We start from the raw sequence: 14,021 nt of genomic DNA, 5'->3' as shown, positions 1-14,021 counted from the left end.
TTAGGACTATTAATATAAGTAAAATCTGAATGATCTATAAAATATAAATTTGCCTGATACATTTTAGAAACTTGAAGTGCCCTGAAAGAAATTTGATTAAAACCAAAATCTTGTCATAACTGTTTGCCTGTCAGAAGGTATATACATTTTAATGTGATGTGCAATGATTGAAGAAATACAAATTGTCCAAAGATCAGAAGAAGTTATGTCATTAAAGATAAACAGGATTCAATGTTAGATGTAATCAGTGTGTGCTTTCTTAGATTCAGAGGGGAGATGTTATGTTAAATGTTACTAAAAATATGTATATGTATATATCCTCAGCAAAATCCAGGCTAAGCTTTCCCTTGACTTCAAGCATATTTGAGTCCAAACTTTTTTTTACTAAGTATTTCCCTTTTTTTGCAGGTGGATTCATTTTTGGTGGAAGCTGTTTCTCTCAGTCATTTGCAAAAAGTGGTTATAGGGCATGATGGAGAAGGATATGGGGCTGGCATGTACCTCAAGATGATAACAGTCAGGGAATCACAAGACTCAGACAAAGAATGGGTCTTCCCATGGTGGAACTGGCTTGATACTCATCTGGGATCATGTGAGACTGTTTGTGAGATAGTTACAGTTGGTAAGCTCTTCTGCAAAACTGGTCTGCCTCTCTACATATTTTTGAATTTGGCTATAGACCTTTCAGATCTCTATATTGTCTTTCTTTTATTGCAAATGTGATTTTTCAGTTTGATTTTTTTATTATAGAAAGACTGCATCTAGTAATGTCAAAGTGAATAAAATTCTGTTCTGTAAGTATGTTTTGTATGAAACTCTCACCTTCTGAATTAGATTTAGCACATTGCAATGAAAGATTTAAAGCAGGTAAAAGTTTTAGATGAATGCCTTATGGGGATAAATAGCTTAAGTTTTATGCATTAATTTTCAGGTCACTTAGGATCTAATTTGAAATCCAGAGAAAAATTACTCTAGTTAAATGAGCTTAGTACCCATGGTATTATTCCACTGTGCAAAGAAACAGTGCCATTTTTCTATGCTCAGTTTATACTCATTTCAAGTTTACTACACCAAAAGTTGTGCAAATCCAAATCTGGATGTATCTGGCAAAAGAACAATTACAGCAGAACCTGTGGCAAAGATTCCTTCCTTCAATCCTGTGAAAACAATTTCATGTAAATGAGCTGTTAAAGTTCATCCAGAACAAAGAATATGGCTTCAAATGATAAGGTGCCCTTGATAGATATGTAGGCATTCAGTTGTATATTTTTTTCTGAATTGTAGAAAGCAGATTTTTCTAAGCTGTTTCCTTCCATTAAATCATTTTCATTTCCCATAAAATGGTTAAAATGGAATGAAAATGAAGGATAGCAGCAATTAATAGAGAAAAAGAGAGGAAGATGGTAATATTGAACTCTTAAGGATCTGCAAATATTTTCATGTGCTTACAATAGGTTTATCTGTCAGTCTCACACTATTATAACACATTATATTGCTAAGTATTATATAGTTGCAAGTGAAGTTCATTGTTATTGTTCATTTTGCAGTAGGTGTCTACAGGCTACAGATGGCTGGTTCTTCTAAATGATAAAATGGTTTCAGTAACATTGATTGCTTTTTTTAAGAACAATTAATTAGACCTCTAAAAGGTGTCTGACTGTTCTCTTAGTAATTACTTCCAAACATGACAAGGAGAATAACATGGCATCGAGAAAATACCTGTGAAACTAAAGTTTAAACACAGCAAGAACATTAAGCTGTTAAATTCTTGGCAAAAAAACAAAACAAAAACAAACAAAAAAACCCAATATAATAAAGGTATTGATGTGTTCTTCTTAGTGAACTGTTGCCATAGATACAACATAACCTGCAAATAGAGCTTGCTTAGTGTACTGTAAAGGCTATGGGCCTGTTATTTTATGCCATTCTGTCATACTGTTGTCTTTCCTCTTTCTCTTTGATCATTTTTAAAGGTAGAAGATTGATTTCTTGTCCTAAGCTGCCTGAAATCAACATGCAGTCATCAGGTCTCTGGATAATGGACATCACTGGGTCTGACTTGAGCAATGAAGTGGATCCATTACACCTTTCTTTCATCTTCTACGGCAACCTGAATCACAAAAAGTTGCCACTTCAAGTTACAGGAAAAGCAATTCAAATCAAAGTACTTCAACCTTTATCTATTGAAAGAAAAGCCTAAGGATCATGTACCTGATGACCCTCTTAATTCTGAGATAAATTGTTTCTTTAAACTAAACTACCAAATTGATTTTTAAGTCCTCTATGTATTTTGGCACAGGTCATCATTTTTGTTTGTAGGCAGTAAGGCTGTCACTGGGGCAATGTTTTTTGAATGAGTAGAAATGAACCTTTTCCCAAGGTTTCATACTGACAATGTTTAATTGAGCAAAGTGGTTCCTATGTGCTTATCACAGTGCATACCAGCCTGCAGGTGCTGATTTACAGTTCTTGTTGATCTCACAAAAGCAATTTGTAAACATACAATGTGCCATGGGATGCTATAGAGATTTTAGGGCAGATGATGGAGAAGGAAGAATTGTGTATGAGATGAAACTTAACAGAAAGTTCATTTTTGTCTTTCATGTAATTTATTCATCCTTGTCACCATGTTTTTGCAGTCTAACTTCTTTTTCTTGCATTGTTTGCCTCTTTTATTTTTGCCTGTCTTAATCACTTTATTTTTCCTCTTGATCAGCTCCTTTTCACCCACAAGTTTTCCCCTTTATTTAGTTATTCTCATCTTCCATCATTTGTCTTCACTTCCTCCTATTACTCTTCAACTTAAATATTAACAACCTTTTGATTGAATGAATGAATTTGACTTACATTGAAGTATGGCCTGCTTCTTTCCCAATTCTTTTACTTTCCTCTCGTAACTATAATTCCGTCCTCAGTGCCAAAGCTGTGTTACTGTTATGCTATTCTGATTTTACTCTCCATTAATGTAGAGTACATCTCTCCAATACAGTAGAATTTGGAACTGACCTGAAGGTAAACACTACAGAGAACTCCTCTACTTTAGGAAATCCGTGAACCGCAAAGTGCTGAAAACTAGGAAAATATTCAAGGGAAGTGTGACTATTACCTGTCCTGTTCTTGTATTGCTTGTTCCATCTTTCCATTGGCCTTTGTGGGTTCTGAGGAAATGGTTGACCCCTGTGAGAAAACTGGAAGTTTTCAGTTGGTTTGTTAGCCTTGTTTTAACCTTGATCCTGCATCTGCAGAAACAACTATATGGCCAGACTGATGGAATGGGAGCAAGTGGACAGACAAGGCAGTGGGAGCTTCTCAAACCAGCTTTGTATCACAGAAATATGTTCATGAAGCCACATCCTGAAAGATGTTTCTTCATGATTGGCTGCTGAAACAGCAGAAGCAGGTAGCAAGGGAAAAGCAGGAAAATAAAGGTGAAGGGATCCCTGTCCCAAAGAGTGAGTGAGAATACGTTACTTTTGATCATGGGGGTTCATCAGAAAGCAGCCTTGGAGTCATGAATAAAGAATCTGTTCCTGGTTCTTCCTACTAGTCTGGTAAATAGGACTTAATGATTACACCAAGGAAATAATTGGCTGTTTTTTCATGTTCTTCCTTTCTTTAGTGAAAGAGGAAGTAAGCACACCAGATTAGGGTATAAACATGTTCCAAAATGAGGAGTACCTAGTTCTGCTAAAGAACCTCTTCTAAATATAAAGAAATGGTATGAAACTGGAAGTACCCTGTCAGAGGAAAGGTCAGGTCCCATGCAGTGCTGCTAGCTGGGCAGTATTTCAGTGCTACTGTCTGGCCAATATTTGCAATGAAAGAGCAAGGGAAAGCATATAGTTAGAAAGGGGAAAAATGGTAACAGTTATAAATCTGCTCCAATTCTTCAGCTATTGAAGTTTGCTCAGCTGTTGCATACAGCTGTCAACTACATTTGATCTGGCATAATTAGAATGATATCCATTCATCTCTTTTTCTCACTTAGGATGAACTGGCAGATATTGGCTCACTCTACAAAGTTCAGGTAACTGGACCACATGGTGAGCTAAAACAGCCATGGCACTTAGATTTACTGCATATGAAGCACACAGGCACAAAGGAAGAGATGTATTTATCTTTTGACTGCTTGTTCAACCCTAATGAAGACAAATGTGTGGAACTGCCAGCTCTCTATGCAGATCAGGAGCCTTTGCCTGGTAAGCTAAGTCTGTTTTTGTTACTGGGGTCAGGATCTGTGTCACTGGAATACCAGTATATCTCCTGGGCCTGAAATACTGTATGAGACTTTCCACAAGAATTTGATTAAGGAATATGATGCTTTGCACTTGCATTTATCACAAAAGAAAACTGAGCAAAGAGGAATCACTTGTATCAGGATTATGACAGATGTTATAACTGCTGACACCAGACATAGAATATGGTTTCTTTCATGTGAGACAGTTCCAGTTTTAGCTCTTGATTATTTATTATCTCTTCAAATTAATGCTGTGTCAGCTGAAGATGTGTACAAAATACTAACTTGTGTGTGATATTACCTGAATCTTCCTATCCACAAAGAAATGTGTGACCTAGAAAAGTAGTCAATGTTTTAAGAATGAAAGAATTGCAGACACCATACAAAACAGATAGAATTAAAGAAAAAACAAACAAACAACTTGTTACAATCAGCCAGCAAAAGGGTAGCCAAGAATTTCAATTGCACTAGCATATTATTGATGTTGATGAGAAATTTATAGTACAGCTAGTATTATTCCAGTGAAAATATATTGAGTTGCAGTTTTCTCTGATGTTATTAATACATGTGAATTGTGTATATGATGATGACAGAGATATGATAAAGTGATTACCCCCAGTCCCCCAGGAATATGGAGAACAACCAATTGCATACTGATGGCTTGATCACTCGCTATTTAAGAACAGGATTCCCATTTATGCAGCTCATTAGAATAAAGAGGATTGATGCGGATAGTAAAGATCATGTATTGAAGCTTTTAGTGACAGTTAAGGGGTTTATTGCCAGAGGCTATAGTACAAAGACTGTTCTGCTTAAACAGAATAGAAAATAGGAAAAGATGGAAGCTGCCCAGAAAAAGGAACAAAATATTCCATGTGAAGTTTGGCACACTGTTCCCTAGGGATATTTTCCTAAATATTTTATCCCATTTAAAGTTGAAACTTGAACAAATAAAATAATGAAGACCTTATAAATCTCTGATTTTATGTGGGTTTGCATAACTTTAAACAATTAGTAGCCTTGTACTCATGTACTGAAAAAAAAATAAATCTTATGGTTTTTGTCCATCAGGTTCAAAATAGCATTGGATGTTGCATGTAATATATTCAGGATGTAAAATGCTAAATACGATAACTCTGGTGCTTGTTAAAATCTCTATTACCCCAATTTATTTATGAAAAAAAAGGGGAAAATTATAAGTATTGGTAACTATTTTCAGAATTTGGAATTGCTAAATGTTTAACTAGATATTACTAACTCCAAAAAGTTCAAGCCAAAATAAAAATTCTAGAATTCATCTCTCAAAGTCTTCGTTATGCTAAGAACCAAATGGAGATAATGTCAGAGAGCAGTAATGTTATTAGCAGAGCAACTCAGTTGAGGTGAACTGAAAGGCTGAGATGTTTTCCTTGGAAAACTTCTAAGAAGAAGATGTGTACAAAGTTTCTGACACAAATTGTCACATAGTTGGGTAGTATTTACTAACTAGGAAGTTTCACACAGACCATTTAGTGGAGTCCAGAATAAGGGAAATGCCTTAGGAGGAATTCTCTTCTAGATTTAACTGACTTTGAGTATGTGAGCAGTCCTTTTGAACTCACACGTATGTCCACAGTTGAAGTAATGACATTCGAGATACTTAAAGATACACCTTATGAATGATCCACAACTGAAACTATTAATACCAATCAGTTTTTTTTTTTTTCTCTGTGGCCCCAACACTTATTCAGTCTAAAATTTCTAAATATCAGCTTCTTCCTTGTATTCTAGCTTATCTACTGGAGACAAATCAGTTGTATATGTTTGCACTCATTGTTTCTTCTAAAGAGACACATTTATGGAGATGTCTTCAATAAACGTCTTGGTAATATAAATTCAAATAAAGACAAAAGAACAATTCTGAATGATAAAGATCGTTGCTATTCCCAGACAAATCAAACAACAAGTAGAGAACTCTTTAGGGAGCAAAGTAAATGCAAAAAAACATCCAAGTAAAGAATATCCTTTATCAGTTATGTCAGCTGCCTGTTTGTAATGAAGGCCATGTTATTATAAGTACTTCTCTTCTAAACTAAGTAATTCCATGAAATTTAGCAAGGCAAAAATAGATATCTGTGTTCATTTGTGATCTTCAGGAAAATCACAGCTACTTCTTTAAGGTGTTTTTAGTTTGCTTTTAGTTTCTCACTGTTCCAGTCTGCTAGTGATAGGCAATAAATTATATTAATCCCCCTATGCTGAGTCTGTTTTGCCAGTGATGATAATTGGTGAGTGATCTCCCTGCCCTTATCTCAACCCTTGAGCCTTTTCCATTGTATTTTCTCCTCCTTTTTTCTTTGAGGAGGGGCAGTGAGAGAGTGGTTTTGGAGTTCAGCTGCCCAGCAAGGTAAAGCCACCACATCATCTCATCTGGTGAGACATGAGGATGATTTAATTCCCAGCAAATTACAGTTATCAATTGTCATTGAATATATTTTTAATAATTAAAAACAAACAAAACAAAACAAAAAACCACACATGCACAAATATTTAAAACTGATTCTCTGAAATTGCTTTTTCTATCATCTGTAATATTTATTTCTTAAAAATGATTGCCCAAGCTCAGCCTATAGGTAACTTCCTAGGTACAATTATATTAAATATCCAAGGTCAAACAATTGTCTTGCATGCTTGCATTAGATTCTGTGGCATTATCTCAGGGATGTATTTGCCTTCTGGATATTAGCTAGTATCACAGAAGCAAATATATTTTCCATTTTCTTTTCTTTCACCTATCCATCCTAATATTTTATAAACATATTTTTTAGTCTATCTGAATCATTGTCTAAATTATTTATCATGCATCTTGGTGGACTTAAAAATAAAATACACTGATTATTATTAATATTATTATTTCATTATAAAATCTGTGATAATTCTGTAAAGGACATTAATGTGCATATTAACACTCATACTGACACAAAGTCATTGCACACTTAAATTGTGAGGTGCTTTTGAAAATGTTGTTTTCAGTTACGATTAAAATTTTAGAACTTCTAGCTCTTAGCTTCTGTATTTCTTGATGCTTTCTAGATAATTTCTTGATGATTTTTAGAATGCCATTGTTGTTAAATGTAGTTGAAATCATGTATCAGAAGTTATATAGCAACATATATCCCAACATAGAAGTTATCTGAAGTTAGAAGAACTTGCAATATGTAGTTGTCAAAGTAACCATTGAAGATGAGTGTTACCTTATATTTACTAATGTATTTTTAACACCAGTTATGAATTGGACTCTTCTGGCTCATATTAGGGTTCTGTGATGCAAACTAAGTATTTTTTCCACAACATGAACACAAATTCCAACATCCCCCCTCCATCCACCAAGTCTGTTAACATAAGATCATGAGTTAAAGTGCTTAACATCTGTAGCAATAAACATCTGTATTAACAAACATATTCATCTTTAATAAAAAAATCACCCAGCTTTACATTTTTACAGTATATAGATAAAATATAACTTTTTCACTGCTTTGTTAATCATAATAGGTCATTGTTATGTAGTAGTGTACCATGATGTATTGAGGCATGGAGAAGTATTAGCTTGCTTATTGATACTTCACTGCACTAGATACCGTTCAGTCCAGCAGCTCACGTTTATCAAGTAATTCCCTTTTCATTAGAGGCAATGATAAATTCCATGTTACCTTCCAAAATGAAAGTAGTTCAGAGATACTTCAGCTAATGTATTCTTTTGACTTATTAGACTTATTAGCCATGGCTTGTTAGCTCAAACATAGCACCAACCTAGCAAGAATGAGTCTGGCTTGGGTGTTGAGGTGGTGAAGTGAGTCATAGTGTTCTGCTTAATTTGACTAATTCGGATTCCTGCTAACTCAGGCCTCTCTTACCACACACTTAAGTAGAGATGAACCCTGTACTTTTGATTAGATTCATAATATCAAGTATTGAATGGGTACAAGATGATTTGCTCCACATTCTTGAGCCTTTCTTAGTATTTTTCCCCCATTGTAAAAAATACCTGTACCACTTGATTTCAATGCAAATCTAAAATCATAATAGTGTAAAAAGTTTAACTGTACCTCTGACATTCAGATAGGATATGGTTGTGCCATTTAAACTGTTTACCCTGAAAAGGTATTGAGATTTATATAGGCAAATGTTACTGAATTTTGCTCTAAAAGGTATTTGAATAAGTTTTGATTCATAGTAAATTTAAAAAAAAATGGCAAATTCAAGATAACACCTTATCATAGATCATCAATCATAGATCGATGATCCTGTCTAATTCATGTTTTCTTTTTCTCTTTTTAATGAGCACTAGGTGATCATTTCCAATTTTCAATGATATTGACTTACATCTCAAACAGTCCTCTTTTATAAAGAGAATTGGACAGAGACAAAGAATGGCAAGGTTGAACAGAACATCTTATTTTAGTGGATTTTTGTCGGTAGAGGGACGTTGTCTATTTGATAGTGAGAATAGTCCCAAATCACCCTGAAAACTTTTACCCTTTTCCCTAGAGTCTCATTTATATTATGCCTTCCTTCATAGGAGTTCCTTTGTATATTTTGTTCTGTTTTGTTTTGTTTTGCTTATATAGCAACAGTCCTTTCTCTTATCCAAAATCTTTGAAAATTAAAGGCGAAATATTTGCTGTGACTACAGTGAGCTTTGAATCAGGCATTAACAGTTCCATATGGAACTTCTAACTCAGCAAAAATATTAGGTATGTTTCTAATTTTGGTACGTATCTCCCTTGAATACAGATATTATGAAGTAATTAGTTGTGTGATTAAAGTAGAGACCATGATTAAGTATATTAACGATCATGGACCAAAGCAATAAAAGTGTTTGTAGACATTGTGATTTCTAATCCACACTACATGAGTGGTCAGATCTGTGGTCCAAACTCTTTCTAATCTAATTCACACAAGCAGCCTTTTGACTTCAATGGGTCTGCTCACATGAGCAAGTTATACATATAGTATACCTACAACAGTCTAGATGAATAATATAGAGGCTTACCATCATATCCTAGCTCCTCTAAAAGCAAAAATGCCATTGGCTAAATTCCAAAGAGTCTCTTGGACAGCTCATATGCTTTCAAATATCTAGATCTCCAGCAAGGGCAAGTCTGCATAGCTAAGTTCACTTTATTGCAACTATATTGTCTTTCATCTGACAGTGCATATTTACCTGCCTTGAAGAAAGGGATGAGCTATATTATAGTTCCAGCCTAGGAAAAATTTTTTTCTATTTCTTATCATCAAACATAAGCGATGTCATCAATTACAAGCACTCTCCCAGGTCATGGTTTAAATGTGAAAAAAAAAAAATCCAGGATAAAATCCCTTAAGTTAATAATGACACAATGAAATAAAGTTACTTTTCAGAAAACAGATTTTTTCAGTTACCATCCCCACATAGCAAAACATGAAGAGAAACAAAGACATTTCAGTATATCACAATGAACGTTAGCAGACTAATACAGCCCCTTCATTATTTAATGAATCCTTTTAGATATTCATTTTTCAATCAGTATGCAAAACCACCCAGTATGCAAAACCACTCTCATTCCAGTGATGTGACCTTTTTATTTTAGACACATAAAGAAATAGCTATATAAGATGTCACAATATTTGAATTCAGGCCTTTTGATTATAACACTCAATATGAATAGCACTAACTTGTGAAAAGAACTGTAAGAAAAGCTTAAAAATAAATATCCTCAGAACACTTTTTTTTCCTCCCTGTTTTCCTATCACCTACGCATGAAAATAAATGACAGCCTTAGCTCTGGGTTCTTAACAATCATTCTCAAACCTACCAGAAATTTCTCATAATTATATCTTTTTAGAGGATGTAGTTTGGCTAAATGGAGCCATTTCTGTCTTGGAATAAATTTGATTCAAGAGGTAAACTATACTGAAAATATCAGAAGTTTCCAGGATCTATACTGAGTTATTTGTGTATCTTGTGATGTATTTTAGACTGAAATATGTATTTCAGTTTTGAATAATGTGTGTTTCAATGCTTTCTGGCTTGTATTGTCAATTGTGCGACTGAAAGTGCTTTCTCAGTTGCTCCTTGGTTCTGTGTTTGTGTAAAGCACTATTTCTCTTCGTACACACACATTTCCTGGAAAAGCAAACCAGGACCAAGGTACGGGCAAGCAGCAGAGTGAGGCTGGAAGAGTTTCTGCAGAATGCAACTGTCACACAGTCTAGACATTGCTGAGATTTGCTTTACTGTGCCAGTGATGAAGACTGTGGGAGTTGTGGCTGTATAGTTTGGAGTGGTCAAAAATAGTTCAGTACACATAAAATGCTGGATTTTAAGGGTGGTCAGTCCTTCAACATATCAATCCTAGACCTTATGACAAAAACCGTTCATGAGATAATAAATGCATTCTTCAATACATTCATGGTATGTGTGTATTGCTTATTACCCACATCCCAAATGTGACTTTTACAGTGGATAAAAATGTTCTCCTCCTTCTGAAGTGCATTGGAAAAACGTGTTTTACAAGCCAGTGTGGCTGCAAAGATAGCTTTTTTCCTTAGGTCAGAGTAACAATGCTTGAAGTTGGAAGCAGAACATCCAGACTGTCTAAGTTTAGACTCCTAACTTTTAATGTCCATCTCTAGAATATAGGGGAACCCATCTTAGGTGTTTTCTACAGCACCTGCCTTTCTCTGCTGACTACGTAAGGAGCTCATATTCCTAACATAACCACCAAAGTTAGATACCTAAAGTCACAGCACTGGCAGTATACAAATTAGCACAGATTTATTATTGTAGTCTGAATAAGAGCAGGCTTTCAACATTAAAAATACAAAGAAACAAATATAAAACTTCTCATTTTTTCCCTGAGCTCCTTCTTGTTAAGATGATGCAAATAATCATGAATATTGAGATTGTGACCTGCTTCTGTTTAAGTGTTTCCTCATTCCTTGACTCCATTATAAATTTGGTGGCTAAAGTCATTTGAAAAATGAATATAAGATTTTTCCATGAAGTTTCTTTGGAAATGATGTTATCTGATCTCTTCTGAATCACCTCCCTGTGTATTGTGTCAGAAAGAGGCAAGGAAGAAGCTCCACAGCATGGCCATACATGTCTCTTCTAATTGTTACTATCACCACAGCTGAGAAAACCAGGAATGCTTTCCCTTAAACTCAAATTTCACATTTCACATTCAAATTTTACAGCTGATTTGTATATGAACATTATTATATGTACATGGGAGGTTCATTAGAGACTGATACAAAATGTGAAGAGGATTTTCTATCTGTGTTAAAGCAGATGTTGAAGTTATTTTTAATTCATTATTTCTGTTTCACATTAACTTGTTTTAACTTCAAGTTTATTCTAATAGTGTTATGGTCTGACTAGTGAGAAAGCTTGATAGTCCTGATGCATTAGTCCAGTGAAGACAATTACATGAGTTTAACGCTTAAGACAATCAGATCTCGGCTTTCTTCTAAATCACTTTATAAGTGCTAAGCTCTGTTTTCAAGAAGAAAATATGGTATGAGATTCTGATAAATTTGCAATGATTTCTACCAGGGATTGGTAGATAACACAGGTGTTGGGCAGGAAGACAAGCAGGATTTTCTCATGCTGACTTTTTGTTTTTGTACATATATATATATATATTTTTTTTTTTCTTTTCCTGAAGTTGTGGAATATTCAATCCATTTGCACACGGGAGACTTGAAGAAAGCAGATGCCACTGGTGAGGCTTATCTTTGTATTCAAGGAGAGAGGAGTGACTCAGGGAAACGATGGCTTAACTCAAGAAACAGCCTGATCACTTTTGCTAGAGGGCAGGTAAAACAATAAGCAAAAATGTAACTGAATCTGTGAGTGTCTTTTTGTTAAAACTTATGTTTACATACAAGTTTTCATGTACAGAGTATCAAAAATACTTTACTAACTTTTGCATTCCATTTATACACGATTTTCTCTTTTAACTAAGAGGTGGTTGTCTTCATAGGTGACATTTTAAGCATTACAGAATGGTAAAGCAATTAAATTGATAAAGTAATTTTTAAATAAATTAAATATACTCTAAATATACTTTAATATATTTTAAATATACTCTAAAAGTTCTAGTTTAATATTGCAGACTTTTAAGGCGAGAGAGGTATCTGTACTTTGTTTTAATATGGCTGACAGAGCTGATAGTATTGCCTTTCTACTTACATTAGACCATGACCTTCTCTTATTAGCTTTCCTGAACAGTAATGTCCTTGTTCCAAGCAGCATTTTATTTTTTCATGTTTCCAATTTTTCCACACACTTCTTGCTTTTAAACATTGTAAACACATTCTTGCATTTTTGAGTCTTAAAAGGCTTTTCCTAGAAGAGCAATTCCTAGAGTAGTTACTGACTTAAGAATAAAGTAACTAAAACAAATTTCAGGTCAAACAGAAATACCTATTTCAGATCAAAAGAGAATATCTAGCTGACACTTTATTAGACCCTACTGTTTGGTCTATGTTCAGGTTTGGAAGAATTTGGAACTTTAAAGGGCTTTTCTATATCCTGGGTGACCTTAGTCACCTTCTTCTATAGAAAAGATCTCATTAACAGCTATTTGGAAATTCATCTTTTAACAGCTTTCTTTATTCCAACTTGCTCCCAGATGGCTAATTCTCTGTTCTTAGCATTTGCTTTTTTTTTTTTTTTTCCCTACTTGACTCTTGTGATCAACATGGTCCTCACAATATCATGAATTTTTGTAAGTCATTGTACTTGGCAGCAACTCTGGAATCAACAAAAGGTTTTTATTTTTTGCCTTCTCAACCCAAAGCAGATCCCCATTTTTTTGTCTTGAAATTGCATTTTCAACCCAATAAAGATTATTTCTCTGTCTACACCAGGATAGCTCATGAAGTCATAAGAGATGAAAGAGGCTTACTTGTGGAGATTTTGCACTTGTTTTCCCAAGAGATTAGACAAATCTATTCATGAATATCATATTTACAAACCTTGTTTCTAAGGCCCAGTTCAAAAAAGCCAAGAAATGCACGCTTTAAGCTATCTGTTTCCCTAGTGCCAGTGTGAGCTGACTTATGTTAGCTTTCCCATTAATAGACAAGAAAGATGACTGAGCAAAGAAGAAAACAAACATGTAAGGTCAAGAAGGTGACTATACTAGGATTTGCAGTAGGAAAGAAGGGAAGATACCATGAAGTATGTTCATCATGCAGTTCTAGTGTATGATAAAAATCTATCATAGAAATAGCTTCAATGAAAAATCTTTATTCCAATAACACAGTGGTTGAAATCTTCCTGCAATACTATTCATTCCCCATTTACCTAATTCCTGCTAAATTATCTGTGATTTTTAGTGAAAGTGCAATTGCTTCACATTTTCAGAATTATTAAACACCTGTAACTTTCATTGAGTTAGCTTCTGGATCAAAGTAACTTTCAACACAAGTAGAAATTGAGCTGATTTGGTTGTTTTAGTCTATGAAAGTGCTAGACACGAGCACTTTACTGCTGGAATGTGTATTTAATGTTTTAAAAATTACTTCTTGGTAAGTACAGCAACATTTTGAAATTGATAATTTACAATATTCACTGGTACAGAAAATATCAGTTATCACATGTACTGTTTAATTCTGAACTCAAAGACAGTGGAATAGCATGAATGAGATAAATTTACTTCCATTAAACACAGAGCAATGCACAAGGCTGAAATAATAAATATTCAAAAGCAGATACATACTAAGTTTAACTATATTATTTTTAAATTATTTTCAC

General features: G+C 34.3%; 1 protein-coding gene across 7 annotated transcripts in view; it reads left to right on the top strand.

Annotated features, from left to right (window-relative positions):
• The window catches only part of RP1 (RP1 axonemal microtubule associated), a 217,428-nt gene that overhangs the window by 143,600 nt on the left and 59,807 nt on the right, over positions 1–14,021 (top strand). For all 7 annotated transcript variants that reach the window (XM_083823906.1, XM_083823902.1, XM_083823904.1 and 4 more), the window contains 4 exons: positions 409–622; positions 1,974–2,164; positions 3,989–4,199; positions 11,926–12,077. In XM_083823906.1, coding sequence (XP_083680032.1) covers positions 409–622; positions 1,974–2,164; positions 3,989–4,199; positions 11,926–12,077 — 768 coding nt within the window. The remainder of the gene's footprint in view (positions 1–408; positions 623–1,973; positions 2,165–3,988; positions 4,200–11,925; positions 12,078–14,021) is intronic.

The sequence above is a fragment of the Anser anser genome (genome assembly GCF_964211835.1).
Source record: "Anser anser genome assembly, chromosome: 2".
NCBI classification, from domain to species: domain Eukaryota; kingdom Metazoa; phylum Chordata; class Aves; order Anseriformes; family Anatidae; genus Anser; species Anser anser.
Note: the sequence above shows the minus strand (reverse complement) of the source record. Positions and strands in the feature narration are given on the sequence as shown.